This window comes from Acomys russatus, chromosome 1 (genome assembly GCF_903995435.1).
Source record: "Acomys russatus chromosome 1, mAcoRus1.1, whole genome shotgun sequence".
In the NCBI taxonomy this organism is placed as follows: Eukaryota; Metazoa; Chordata; class Mammalia; order Rodentia; family Muridae; genus Acomys; species Acomys russatus.
The window spans coordinates 5,017,582-5,032,967 of NC_067137.1; the positions used below are offsets into that span (position 1 = coordinate 5,017,582).

Consider the following 15,386-nt stretch of genomic DNA (forward strand, 5'->3'; position numbering starts at 1 on the left):
TGATTGGTTAGTTGACCTTTAAAATGATTGGTTACTAGTTATCTTATCCCTGAGGGGCAAGAGCTCAGCTTGGGACATGACGTGCTGTCAGGTGCTTGGGACAGGTATGAGGATGTGGCTTTTCTCAGATAGAATACAACAACCCTGAGGCCATCTTGGAAAGTACCAAATGGCCAGGGTGGAAAAACAACTTTTCTATCTCTTCACTTGTTTATCATGGCAGCTGTCTGGTAGCCCCAAAGGCCATCTAGGCACAAGGCCCCTTCTGTGGCTGCTTTTCCTTGTTCTCCATCGCCAGGGCCCCACCCCTGCATCCCTCTCCCTCGCAGATACATGTTTAGTTAGGAATGCCATAGGAGTGCTTCAGACAGAACAGGAAGGGGTCTTCCTTTGCCTCCTCTGCTATGTGCCTGGCATCTTTTTTTTTTTTTTTTTTTTATGCTGGCCTTGAGAGCTGCTGTCCTGTGCTGATCCTGAAGGACTCTTTTCATCCTTTCTCCTTGAGTTCTGCTCTGTGTTAACCTACTACAGGGGTTCCTGACAGTGACAAAAATTTTTTGAATGAAAGTATGTCTAACTTTAATAAGCAAATGAATAGGAAGAAAGAAGCAGCCAATCAAAATACAATCTTTTCTTCTTTTACTTCTTGGGTACATGGACTTAATTAAGCATATTTCTATATTGAGATGACACGATCATTGACCACTTTAGTTAATTTTTTAGTCCCCCTTTCTGGCTTCTGCCCTTTTTTTAATCCACCATTGATAACAAACCTAAGGTATGCTCATGTGTTTCATTTTTAAATGTTTAGCATTTGTGGGAATAGGATCATAGGCTTATTTAGATAACTGTTCTTATTGCTAAAAATCCCTGGTACCATGGAAAAAATACTTGAGGCATCCATCAGAAAGGGAGGACTTCACAGCCAGGTGGGAGGAATAACTCCAACAGGAGAATCCATCAGGAAGGGAGGACCCTCGGAGGGAGGACCATGCCTAGTTGCAGGCAGGTAATGACATCATAGGTTGCTAGGTAGACTGGGGCAGTATGCTAACACACCCTCCTACATAACAGTATGTTAACTATGGCAACACTAATTGACTGCTTCAAAATGGTAAACAGAGAGGATTTTTTAATGTTTCCCAATTTTTAACACAAAGAAGTGATGTGTGTCTGAGGTGGTGGATGTACCAACTACTCAATCTACCTATTATGTGTTGGTACACTTATGTGAAAGTGTAACAATGTCCCTCATGATTATGGGTCAATATTTAAAAAGAAATGTGGGTCACATCACGAATGGGTGCTTTCAGAGATGAAAACAGACACTTGACTGCACTGCTGTCAACTGAAGACAAATCAGAAATGAAAACATGACATCTTGGAATAAAAATATGTGCCAGTGGGAAACCATTCTGAGTGTATTTCGAAGCTGTGGGACCCTGTTCCCCACCCGGCCTCGAAGGAGCACATCTGCCCGTGAGCACCAGGTTCTTCCTCCCTCCACGTCTCCCCTCATCTTCTGGTCCCAGGCCTCTCGCTTGACCTAGTCACAGCCACAAAGCCACCTTCTTTTCACTCAGTGTCCTTTGGATGGCGGGGACTCTTTGTTCTCATCTCCGCTGCCTCTCCTGTTCTGCAGCATCGACATCAACTGGAAATTTTCATCTTGCACTGGGGACAGCCAGAGTATGAGCTCAGCTCCTCTCACTTCAGTCCAACCTTTGCTCCTCAGCCCTCAGCCCTCCATCAATCAAGAGCTCAGGCAACGTCCCCGGTCAAATCTAAACCAAACTGCTCCTGCGGGAACCACAGCACGCTGCTCCCATTTGGAAGAGGAGGCTGTGTGCCCAGAGGCTTCAGCTGTGAGCTCCATTTGCATGAATAAACAGCTCTGGAGACATCAGCTGAAGCTTTTGTGTAAACACTCTCCAAAATATGTTCTGTGCTGCATTCTCCACAGCAATAAAGGCTCTGGAATCGGAATTTGGCTGTCAGTTTTATTGATGTTGCATAGGGTACAGTAGAATACAGCTTTCTCTTTTGGAAATTTATTGGCATGGCAGTGCAGAGAGCAATAAAACTGTGTTTTTAATCAGCAAGCCAAGCGGACATGATTCCAGGAGAAATATAGGAAGCAAACATGCCATGGCAAGAAGGTTTCTCCCTCCACTGGCCCGGCTTTGCCAAGAGCTCTGGGTAACTAATGGTAGGGTGGGGTGCTCGGTGTGACTCTCCTCATGAACAGAACTAGAGAACCTTGTTTGCGTTGCTCCTTCAACATGTTCTCTAAGAAATGGCCGAGTGAAAGCATTTGTCAGAGATGAAGTTTCTGAAATTCCTCTCCATCATCTCCAAGGAAGAAACTCCTGGTAGGTGGCTCTGTGAGAGGAACGGAGAAGGGCAGAGCATGCCTCCAAGAAAGGCAAGGTGTGCTGCTGCTGCTTTCCAACAGACAAGGGGGTAAGGAGTCGAACACCCCTCAGTGTAATATTGCCCAGAGGAAAGGGCATTCCGGATCAGCCGGCTTGGTTGTTGTCTTCGTCGGATTACTCAATCTCTTTGTGACCCAATGTCTTCTGTTGCCAAAAGCAAGTATCCTTTTCCCTCTGCTGTCTTACTGTCATGTGGGATAAATAATGTTATAGGTGGGTGTGCATAACTTGCACAGCCGCTTATGAAGGCAGCGTGTCCCCTCTGCCACCCGCTGATTGAAGTCTGCTATCAGAAAGAAGGTGCACTGTCCTGGTGGCTGAGGCAATCCTAACTGCGCAGACGCCTGAGCAGCCAGGCTGGTCTCACGTGTGCTTTCACTGAAAATGCCCTGCCTCACTTCCTTCATAGCCTTGGGCCCCAAAGTCTTGAGCCACTGCAAGTACTCATCAAATGGGGACATCCGTCCTTGCCCTGAAGAAGTATGACCTAAGTCACCTCACATTAGGTCCCTTTGATGCTTACATGTTACTCGGCACTAGTTTTGCTATGGCTGACTGTCACTTTCTTTTTTTAAATACTTAAGTCCAGTATGGCTTTGGGGGCAAGTGTAACAATATTTAGGTGGTCCCTGTGTCTTTGAGTGTCTGAAAGAAACCCTCTCATAGATACTCCCACAAATGACATTGTGATGTTTATGAACTAACCGTAGGAGGAAAGTGACCAGGCTCAGAACGTGGAAGCAGCTGCCTGCCAAAGTTAACGCAGTTGAGACAGAAAGATATTCTCAGAGAGATAGGCTCCTATTCTCCGTGGAGCTTTCCTTCTCCCACTCACATGGTTCCTGGCTGTCATCTCCTTACTTGTTTCCTCACAATTCTAAATAGCTTCTTGTTCATCTTCAAAACCAAGCCAAGAAGCGCAGTTCAGAACTGTTCGTAACTCTTCACTTGGTGTCATGCCCTGTTTGCAGGTATCTTTTTTGTTTTTTGAATGGGAGTGGGGGGATTCAAGACAGGGTTTCTCTGTGTAGCCTTGGCTGTCCTAGACTTACTTTGTAGACCAGGCTGGCCTCAAACTCACAGTGATCTGCCTGCCTTTACCTCCTGAGTGCTGCTGGGATTAAAGGCGTGTGCCATCAGGCCTGGCTGGTATCTTTTTTTTTTTTTTAATTTTATTAATTTATTCAGATTACAACTCAATTGTTATCCCATCACTTGTATCCTCCCATTCCTCCCTCCCTCCCTCCCACTTGCACCCTATTCCCCTCCTGTAGGTCTAAGACCAAGGGGGACCTCCTCCCCCACTATATGGTCATAGGGTATCAGGTCTCATCTTGGTAGCCTGCTTATTCTTTCTTTCAGTATCTTAATGAAGAAACTGAAACAGAGTGCTTCCATGGCATGCTCAGGCTGTGTAGCCAGGTGTGGCATTGTGGAGCTGTGATACATATCATCATCTGTCATCTTAAGCACCAAATTATAAATTTTGATAAGGACCAAGAATGGCTCCGGCCATAATCCCCAGTGATATAAATTAGACTACTAAACCGGAATGCAGTTATTAATCTTATAGTGGCCAAGTGCACACACACACACATACACACACACACATATACTACACACTACACACATACACACCACATACACACACATACTACATACACACACATACCATACACACACATATACTACATGTACTACACACATATGCTGCATACATACACACTAAACACTACACACTACACACACACACACACACACACACACACCCTGCACACTATTCATGAACTTGAAAACCAGCCAGTCCTAACCCTGAGCTTTTACCTTTTCCTTTTTCTTTTCCAGATCACTCACCTACCTCCCTGTCAAAGTAATCCCATCACAGGCTTTCAGGGGACTTAATGAAGTCATAAAAATGTAAGTAAAATACTACATATCAAAAGACATTTATAATTGAAATAATGAATTTTTTCTAAGAGAAAATACAGTTGCAAGGGGATAATTTTTCAAGGAGAGAAACTGTGTTTAGGATACCCAACTATTTTTATCTTTATAATACAAATAATATCTATCAGCCTTTGAAGAAATGGTATGATTTTCAAGAGTCATTAAAATCCAGATAATTAACCTTGCTTCAAAGGATTGAATGCATTTTGATAAGTGATGATATTCTTTTTAAGTAGAGAAGAAATAGATTCCAATCACACAGTTCCCTTTCCGCTGCAGCAGCTATTCCCTGGTGTCACTTTTTTTTTGATAGCTCCCACATTGATGAATGTTAAAGTTTATTGTGCATCATAAGATAATCACTGTATCTAAAATATAATAAGTGCATGACAAAAGCACAGTATTATAGCTGTGCTGATGAAAAGCACGAACCAAATTTGTGAAGCAACCTGATGACGCTGGATGACCTCATCCTCCTCAGAGGGGACCTCAGGCATCCTGGCCTTCCAGAGCCTCCTGGACCTCAAACACAGGTAGAGGAAAGAAAAGCTCGCATCATCCTCATTAACACTGGTCTGAGCCAGGGTGGCTCAGTGGTCATTCACCCCACCTCCAGCACCACTAAATAATCCAAGTGACTGTCAAAGCAGATCTGCATACCCAAAGAAGGCTGTCCAGACCATCTTAGCTCAGTAGGAATGGTAACATTAAAAGGTATTGTCATTATCAAGGGCACTTCCTGCTCTTGCTAAAGACTGGAGTACAGATCCCAGCATCCATGCTGTGTGATTCATAACTGCCTGTAACTCCAGCTCCTGGGGCATCCCATGCCATGTTCTGGCCTCTAAGGGCACCTTCACACACATTTACATATATACAGAGAGAAATACACGCAACACACAAAATAAATCTTAAAAGCCATGTCCTCAATAGCAGTGTTTATTACAGGAAAGTCATTGCGAGCTGTAGGTGTGGGCTCACACACCTGACCTGTGCTCTTCTACTCTGAAGATGCATTGAGAGCTCCTACCAAAAAAAAAAAAAAAAAGCATATACAATGAAATAAGCAAACCATCATCAGGTAGGGAGGAGATTAAACTGACCTGGAGCCATTCTTTACATGCCATAGCCTTAGGCTCTGCCTTTCTGGGACCTAAAGCTCTCTGAGTCCGAAGTCTTCAGTGAGCATTAACCTTAGCAATGCACATACCCACACTTGTGAATTGGAGACTTTGTTCTCAGCTGGCAGCAAGTGGCAGCTTTTGTGGGGATTGTGACATTAACATCATGCTTGGGTTTGATCTATGACAAAACTGGCTCGTTTGTTTCTGTGCCTTTCTTAAGAAATATGTATAATCAGTCAACTTTCCCCCTTGTTCACCCAATCTCTAACTATGTACCAGGTGATAGGAAGCCACCAGGGACTTGGAAGGGAACAGAAAGCATCCCTTGTCTTGAATTTGCTCCCAGAGTGAGATACTTGAGGAAAAGGATGCTTAGAATTCATGATGTGATTGGATGGGAGGTAACTACCTTGAAAGAGCATCAGAAAAGGGTTTTGAGAAACCAAGAGTTAAAAGTTATGAAACAACTAATCCAGATGAAAACCTTGCTGAAGGGATGTAACTGGTACCTCAGAGATCTCAGCCATGGCCTTGAACCTGCTTGTAAATTCTATTAGGATATTGCTTTCCAGAGGTGACAAGCAAGGGAAACTGACCAGAGAGTTTTTCAAGGGCCTATGCACTCCCAACAATGTATGACTCAGAGTCAGACAAGCTAGAAAACAGACTTTGTATAAATGGGGGTGACGGAAACTCATGATTCAATTGCATTAGAGTTGTAGACACCCATTGGTGTTCCTAACGGAAACGTAGCCCTTAATGATGTAGAGACAACATCTACATCCCCCCCCCCCCTTCTCAGAGGACACAGAGGAGTATCTAGGGACTGAGTCACACACATAGTTCATTATCACAAGGATATGTTCATTTCTCTAATGTTTATTTTTTCCTCTCCTCTAGTGAAATCTCTCAGAGTGACTCCCTGGAAAGGATAGAAGCTAACGCCTTTGACAGCCTCTTCAATCTGTCTGAAATGTAAGTATTAGCTAACAGACAGCTTATTGCCACACAGTTATCCTGGCTGCTGGGAAAGCACTTGGTGTTTGTGTTCAAGCATCTGGTGCTGCGTAGCCAAGAGGAAAAGACTGTAACAATTATTAGGTCTGGGCAGGCACTAATCTCTCACTGTAGTGGCCTGAAGGTTGTCATGGTGACAACTGCTTCTCCCTAGGAACTGTGTAAACTCTGAAACATCACAACACAATGCTGGAAATTAAAACTGACATTGTGAAGTCCTGCCAAGGAGCTCTTGCCTCATGGGGCGTGGGGGGAAATGGGGGTACTGAACACTTAGAGTAGGTGGGAAGTTGAAAGGAGCTGAGAAATCATGTGTTGGCTCATCAGGGGCTGTTGAGACATATTCATTCCTTCAGCTAAGCGTTTCTTTAGTGCTAAGCATGGCAAGCCTGGTGTTAGGCCTGTGAATTTTGGGCTCTTTGGGCTTTATTGGTGGTGACATTCTTAGATTCATTCTTAGAAGTGCGTGTTTCCAGATGATTGTACTCAGACATGCCCAGCTCAAAGGAGACGGGAGAAGAACGGCTCCATTCAGATCCCAAGTGATGGGCTTAGGCCTCAAAGCTTTAACTCCAGTGGTTGATGTCACACAGCAGGTTGGTTCCAGAGCTAGACTGGACACTGGGTCACATGACTTACAAACCAGGCTTCCTATGCCACCACAGGGGGCTCGCACCACAGCTTCTCGCAGCATCCTCAAATTCTCACATAGGCGAGTCCAAAGGAAGGGAAGGGGTATGCATGGCGCGCCCATGAGTTCCTGTGCTTAGCATTCCCTCCAGGTTGTATCACTATCTCATGGCCACTCAGTACGGTTAGACAATAAGCCTTTTGTCCAGAGAAAGAAATGGAAGCTGTGAGGGTATGTGGACACTTTAGACACTGACTGGGCTAGGACTGAACTCTAACCCCATCTTTCTCCAAAGCTTGTGTATTTTCCATCCTACCAGAAGCCCTCCATCAATGGGCCAGGGAGTAACTGTCTAAGCAGATCGACTAACTATAAGTACATGACTGCCTGCTGTACGTCTGTCTTGGCCTAGGAGCTGCTGGAACACAGAGGAGCTGAAATACAAAGGCCCACCAGAATATGACAGTCCTGAGAGTAATTCACCAATTACATAAAGAGCCAAACAATAGATATTTAAATTCCAGAGAAACAGTCTGGACTTCCTATGCATTGTGCATAGGGTTCATTATTTCGTAGGTGATTGGGCAATCCCAGACCTGAAATTCTTCAGCATTAACTGGCCTCCCAGATAAAGCTGAAGCACCATCAGGACAGCAAGTGATAAAGCAAGCATGACATCAACTGAAAGGAAAATAAGACACTCTGCAGAGGATGTCTGTGCATTCCTAAGAGCCTGAGACTCGCATGCTAGCGCCATGCCGTCTCTGTGCTTTGTCCACAGTGGCCTCCTGTATGGCTAGGGCACTGTTGGGTGTGCATAGACACTCAGTAAATATTGACAGGATGCAGGACTTTATGAGTAAATGCTCTATGGTTAGACAGCAAAGGATCTTACTGAGGTGACAGTTCCTACCATTTACATATCTGATGATCAATTGATTCAGTTATTAGAAGAATAGCTATCACAGACTACCACTCAGGTCTAAAGAATCCACACCCTATGCCCATGTTCCAAGTGTCAATAGTCAGTATAGTATGGCAGAGTGAGCACTACATTTGGAATCAGAAAAACTAGATCTCACTCAGGTCCTGATGCTCTTCAGCTAAATGAAGAGACACATCACTCAACTTTCGCTGGGCGGGACTTTAGTGTAAGCCAGTCACATTGGCTCCTCAGAACACACTTGCATGACGGACTACATGTAGAAGGAAAGCAGGAAGGGCACTAACTGGGGAGAGAAGATAAACCAGCGGGAGGGGTGCGAGAACAGTGGGGAACATTAGGATTAGAATTAGGATTTATAAAGGGTACCTGGCTTGGGGAAACTGGGAATCCTACACAGCAAATTGTCTATAGGATGAGGGTAAGACTCCACAGCTTTGTCCTGTGCTGTTCTGGATGCATGCCCATCTGGATGAATTTTCCGTGTGCTTACCAATTCAGCGAAGAGACCTGGTTTGCCTGCAAGGGGCCATGATTATATGTTCATTCTCCTGAGGGCAGCGCCTCCTACTACTTCTGGTGTACAGGCTCCACAGCAGGCTCTATGTGACCAGGAGCCCTGGACATTGGGGTCATCTGGTGGGAAAGGTCAAAATCAGAGGTAGCACAAATAACTCCCACCCAAGATACCTACACCTGCTGCTTCGGATCTTGAAAACAGTGGGCAGGGCCCTCAGGACATCCCACAGTTCCAGAGCTTGTGTTACACATTGACAGGGGTTGATTCATTGGTGGGATTGTAGTCAGGAATGCCTTGCATTCTAACATCTATTAAACTACTGGCAATTTCCCCTTCTCTCTTTGCAGACTGATCCAGAACACAAAAAACCTGGTATACATTGGACCCGGTGCTTTTACAAATCTCCCTCGGTTAAAATACCTGTGAGAAAACTTTCCTTTATAAACATTGTGGAGGAGAAGATGAGTAGCTGATGAAACTAAAAGTGATCAAAATGTTGAAGAAATTTTTGGGGTTTGTTTTTAAGATTTTGGTTCAATGTCTTAATTATGTGTATATACGTGGGTCTGAGTGTGGATTTGTATAGAAGTGGAGTGCCCACGGAAGCCAGAAGAGGGCACCAGATCCCCTGGAGCTGCCTGACGTGGGTGCTGGGAACTTAACTCTGCTCCTATAGAAGAGCAGCAAGCATCCTTAACCACTGAGCCATCTCTGCAGACCCCTGAAAAAGGTTTTTTAACCTATAGTCAACACTGTGTTTGAATGCCCCTCCTTGTTAACCTTCTGGTTTAAATTTAATCAGTATTTCTTGTTTGTTGCTACACTGGGCATTTTCACATGAATATAAAAAGCTCCCAACACTCCCTCTGCCCCACATATCTGGTGAGATCATTGCCCCTTTGCAGTGGTTTTCAGAGATGGAAACGGGAATGGGGGCTCACAACACTTGATAAAGGACAAGTGGTAAAGGTGAGTGATAGCAAATAAAACTGGGAGAAGTGTTCAAATTTGATTTCTCCCACTGCTCATGAGAACTTCCTCTCTTTGGTCTCATTTGTCCATTCATTCATCAAGGGAAAACTTTCTAAGTATTGCCTAAGGTAGGCAAGGTACCACATAAACTCAATCATTACTTTCTATGCCCCATTAAATCCTACCAAGTCTACTGATGAGCACTGACAAACTGAGCCCAACCATAGCCCAACAGCAACTGGCCCTACCAGCAAAGCAAAATTCCTAAAACATCCTACAGTCTAAGGCTGTGTAGCAATGGATCGTCTCAGCCTTACCATGCAGAAAGATTTACAGCCTCCTAACAGAGACCTCCTTCCCTCTACTTTTGGACAAACTACGTTTCATGATTTCCCAGGGGACAACCAGTACTACCATCACCACTACCACCCAAATGAAAAGAAAAAAGAAAACAGATAATAAGAGAAAGGATCTCTCTGTGATGAACTAGTGTTCTTTCCAGTCTCATGTAATTCCTTCATCCTCTGTGGATTGTAAATCCAAGTGCTGTATGTCTCCCAACCTCCAGGGTAGCTTGGGCACATAAGTATTCACAGGTGTAGAAGGCATTAAGGACAACCCAAACCCAAATTTGTTCAGCATAGCCTATTAGTCCATTGTCTTTATTAAGTAGCATTTCATGCCCCCCCAAAATGAATTCCCCAATCCAAGCCCATGGTACAGTCTGAGCCTCCTGCAGACAAAGCATGAATTCACTGTGACCACCTTTATCCCTTTAGCACATTCATTCACACGTGTTCTCAGTAACACAGAGATGAGAGCACATGGAGAGAAACCCGGCTGCATGTTACTGTCATCAGAATAACAGGCAGCTCCCACCAGTTGTCCAGTGGGTAAGGCCCAGGTGTCTGCACGCCTCTGACGGAGTCTCCCCCTTATGATGAAATAGTCTTCATTTCATCTGTCACATAAGCCCTTCCCTTCTCCAGAGGTTAAATAAAAGGCAGAAGCCTTGAGTGTCTCCAAACACAAAAAGAACGTTCAATGGTTTAAGTGAGATACAAAGAAGAACCTCCTGAACCACAAAGTAGCTAAATGGGGTTTCTGATAATGAAGGGTACAGGTTTCTCAAAAGATTAAAACCAACTCCAGAGGAGAAGGCGCCTTCCTGGAGCTGTCAATAGAAAGGATTAAAAGTGTTATCAGAAGGAAATGGAACGCAATCCAAAAGGAAAATACAATGGCTTTAAAGGAAAAAATGGGCTGGAAATACAAAGGCAAAAGACCTGGCAGCTTGGTCTCAGCCTCTAAACATCCAAACAGGAGCCATGACGAGAACTTCTCCTAGTGACAGAGCCTTTCAATTCTAACAGCCTTCATCAGCCACTGAAACCATAACTCACAAAGACAAGCTCAATACTTTACAGTGTAATGTGACAACAATGTCTTCAGAATGCCTTCCTCCTCACCTTTACGTTGATGACTTAGTGATAACCACTTGTATCTCTGCCCACATCACCACCCTGCCCCGAATCACAGGAGCATCTGTAACACAGGCATCCGAACCCTTCCAGATGTTACGAAGATCTCCTCCTCCGAATTTAATTTCATTCTGTAAGTATCAGGCTGATTGCTATGCATAACTGTTTCCTATTTGCAGCTAAACTTGGGAAAGTAAATATTTCTCATTTCTTTCCCCTAGGGAAATCTGTGATAACTTGCACATTACCACCATACCAGGGAACGCTTTCCAAGGGATGAGTAATGAGTCCATCGTACTGTGAGTAGACTCTTCCTCTGCTGCACACTCGGCTGCGACTCTCACATCCGCTCTGAGGTTGGCACTCTGCTTGTGCTTAACCACATTCCTTACTCTCTGGTGATGAGGGTCTTCTTAACTACACTGCCAACAGCCTAGTTGGATAGGGTAGCTGCAAGCCATGTGCTCACATGACAACTGAACCCAGAGTTCCATTTAGCTTTCCTCAGCTGGGTCCTAGGATTGGCCGCCATTGACTTCCAGTTGGTGAAGTTCTTCCTTCACAAGGGCAATTCTTTGAGGCTGGCCCTTTATTCAAAGATCAGAATATAAAACTGCCAGCAATTTAGCCCTGAACTTAATCAGGAACCAAGAGTTTCTCCTCACAGGAATATGTGTGCGATGAATGTATATGATGGGAATGGAGCAAGAGTGAAAAGGGTGCAGCCTTCACGATGTGCTGGGACAATCCCTGGGGAGCTGCGTCCTCCCAGAGAGCCTTTCCATAGCACGGGATTCTGCTGGTATGCAAAGGACCTGCACAGTGTTGGTTTAGCAGAGCTATTAATGTTGGTTGTGATTTTAAGAGGAACCGTACACCCCAACAGGGTGTAATTGCCCTTCCTATGAAGTTAATGGGGACTTGGGGATCTGCTCCTCCCAGAGTGCCTGTGGGCCGTTGTGCTCCACCTCCCTCCCTGTTCTTGGCCCTTCATCTCAGGGGTGTGATTAGTCATTTGCTTGGCGCTTGTTCCCAGCTGAATGGGCCCTTGTGTAAATGAAGGGTCCTGCAGAGCACCCTGCTAGATAAAGGGGATTACACTTGCTGAGGAAAGCCTTATTTTCCCAACTATACAGTTCAACTCCTTAATTAGAAAATAACGAAAGGAAGCCTTCTCTTTTCATTATTAGCTGGAGTTTTTATTTTGCTCTTGGTGGAACTGGTCCCGCCCTCCCCCTCCCAAATCTTTACCAACTGTGAGCTCATTTAATGAAAACAAAACACTTCACACAGTGTGCAAGAAAAGCTCTGGCGGGCTAAAGCTAAGATTGTGCATTATGCTTGTGTGTCCCTTCACAGCCACTGTGGCTTTTCATTAAGTCTCCTCAAGAGGCCACCTTGACATGTCCCTCACTCACCCCACCCCCAGTGAGCAGCACTTTAGCTTTGCAACTTTTAAAATGTTCTGAACGATGATAGGTCCAGCCAATCTCACAAAACAAACAACCTTGATTTTCACTTGAACTCCACAAGTTAGAGAAAGGTCATGTCAATTTTTTTTCCTAAGACCTTTCAGAGTAAAGGCATACTGAAAACTGTGACAGGCTTTCTGGCTGCACATATAGCAAGCCACAGTACAAAGACAATTGGGTGTGGCACCACAGTGTTAGTCCCAGCTCCAAGAACAGCCAACCAAGCAGTCTTTGTCAGGTTGGGCCTGCAAAGCCAGGCCCCATCTCTATTGGGTGGGATTATTAACGCCTCCTTGTGCAGATCCAATCACACTGTGTCCACTGCATAGTTACCACAATTCCACAATCCACCACAGTCAGCAGCTGAAACTAACAACCCAGAGCAAGTCGGTTGGTAGAGACCGCCTCCAATAGCTCATCATGATTTAAGTGTTTGGGTTTTGTTAATGCTGTTCTGGTTTGATTTTTCTGTTGCTATGATAAAACACTCTGACCAAATGCAATTTGGGGAAAGAAGGGTTTGTTTTCTTGCACTCCCAGGTCTTGATCTATTATTAAGGGAAGTCAGAGCAGGAAGTCAAAGCAGGAACCCGGAACAGAAACCATGGAGGAATGCTATTGGCTGGCACGTTCTCTGGCTCATTCCCAGGCCTATGCTCCACTAGCTTTCCTATGCAGCCCAGACCTAGGGATGGTGCTGCCCTCATCAATCAAGACAATGCCATAAACATGCCCACAGACCAATCTGAGCGAGGTAATGCCTCAGTTGGCTTTCCCCTTCCCAGGTATTCTGCTTTGGTTCTACTGCTGTGAAATGCCAGGATGAAAGGAATTTGGGGAAGAAGGGGTTTATTTGACTTACACATCCCAATGACTGTCAGTCTTTGAGAAAAGTCCGAGCAGGAAGTCAAGCAGGAGCACAGGCAGGAACCGTGAAGGAACAGATTGTTTTTTTAAGCTTGGAGTCTAGTTTATGCACTGACCTTCCATGCCTCCTCTACTCCCTGAGCTATCCCTGCATTCTCTTCTGTTTTGTTAGGCTCTGCATCCTTCAAGGAGCTCAGGCCAGTGTGGGAATTTGTCTCACTGCATTGCTGTGACTAGATTCAGCCCAAACATTGCCGCAGGAGCACCGCAAAGGCACCACGAGAGCACCGCAAAGGCCATGTTGCGTCTCTCTTGCTGCATCAAACCAAGAAGTACAATCGGTCTTACTCTTACCACTTGGCCACTTGCTGAAGGTGTGATCTGTCACATGTGCTTCCCTTTGACCCTTCCAAATCAACTGTGTTGCAGTTCCTTGAGCTGTGACATGCCACTGGCCAAACCTTTTAGCACCTGTTGTTTCTTTAGAATTACAAAGAGAATTACACAATGGTTATTTGTACATTTCATCATTTTCCACTATTTATTACCCAACATTTTTATTTTTAAAGGGGACTTTCTGTGCTATTGTTGTTCCTTCTGCATACTCTTTTTTATTCTGTTTTTAAGTTTTACTTAGAATGTGGATTTCTCAAAACTGTATCCGCCATGTTAGAATCCATTACTGTCATCTTTATGAAACCTGCCATCTCCTTTTTAATACAGCATATGGTAAAGTCACATAAGTTGACGTGCAGTTGATTGAGGAATTGGAGAAGATGAAAACAGCTCAGCACTGCTGAAAGACAGGCACCTCAGTTGGCTCAGAGACTGGGAGACACCCCCAGACATGCAGGACCCTGCATATTCAAAGCAGGTTCATAGCGGTCCAGGAGCCAGAAGGCAGTAGCTATCCACACCATGCTGCCAGGACATGCACTAAAAATGGGCTTTGTCCACAGTGACTATTCACATAAAAGAACTCCAGCCATATAGGAGGCAAAGGGTGTGACATCCCTCTTCTTTAGGATCCTTTTCCTACCATCATTTTGTTTAATAGAAAGAAAGACAGCAGGGAGAGCAGGAGGGAGACAGGAGAGCAAAAGACAGGGTCGCTCACGCGCATGCGCCAGCAGGCAGGGTGCTAAGTTTCCACACCCTGTCCTTCCACAACAGGGACACTTTTGAGATCCTGATGGCCTGCAAACATAATCTTTATTCCTTGAAATCAACCAAAATCTAGGTGGCCACATAGTCTGAGAACATCTAACACTGTTAGTGTTACCCCAGAAGCGCTGCGCCGCACCCCAGGATTGCTCAGCTGGGAAGGCAGCATCTAGAAGTATAGTATCATCTGTGATTAAGTTCTAACTCCCAAATCTTACTTGGAATTAAAAGATGCCGTTGTCTCTGTTTGAGTCACGATTACTGATATCTGAACAAAGAACCTAGACAATGCCTACAAGTGTGGGGCGGCCACTGTGGCAGAGAAGCGAGGGGACCTTTGTCTCATCTCTGTGCGAAGGAAAGCCCCCTCCTTTCATTCTCACACTGTGAGGTTCAGTATCTGAAGTAACGACTCTCCAGATGTTTTCAAAGGCTTGAAGGCGTTGTGTGAGCCTGGCAGCTCAAGGCCTCCCACTCACATCCACAACTTCTCCAAACCAAGGGAGCTGTTGTTTTAACCAAGGCAAGACAGCCTCCTCCTCCGTTGTAGACAGCCAGTGAGACCAGAGAGGACTTGCCTCTGAAAGGGAAGAAGGGAGGCAGAGTCCAGAAAATTCCAACAAGTGTGACCCAGACTATTCAAAAATAAAAACGAGACATGAAAAAAAAAAATCCATGACAGTAGCCCAGAGGGGGACCGAGGCCAACCCAGTGAGTACACTGTGGGTACAGCCCAGGCCACTGACCTGGCCTGCTCTACAGAAGTAGAAAGGTCCCCCTCCAGTGAAGGGAAGTAACAATTCACTTAAACAT

The 15,386-nt window shown here is 45.0% G+C and overlaps 1 protein-coding gene across 1 annotated transcript in view; it reads left to right on the top strand.

Moving 5' to 3' along the window:
• Window positions 1–15,386, top strand: part of Lhcgr (luteinizing hormone/choriogonadotropin receptor) — a 50,554-nt gene that overhangs the window by 16,010 nt on the left and 19,158 nt on the right. Inside the window, exons 2-6 of the mRNA XM_051156932.1 lie at window positions 4,281–4,352; window positions 6,407–6,481; window positions 8,965–9,039; window positions 11,129–11,203; window positions 11,292–11,369. Coding sequence (XP_051012889.1) covers window positions 4,281–4,352; window positions 6,407–6,481; window positions 8,965–9,039; window positions 11,129–11,203; window positions 11,292–11,369 — 375 coding nt within the window. The remainder of the gene's footprint in view (window positions 1–4,280; window positions 4,353–6,406; window positions 6,482–8,964; window positions 9,040–11,128; window positions 11,204–11,291; window positions 11,370–15,386) is intronic.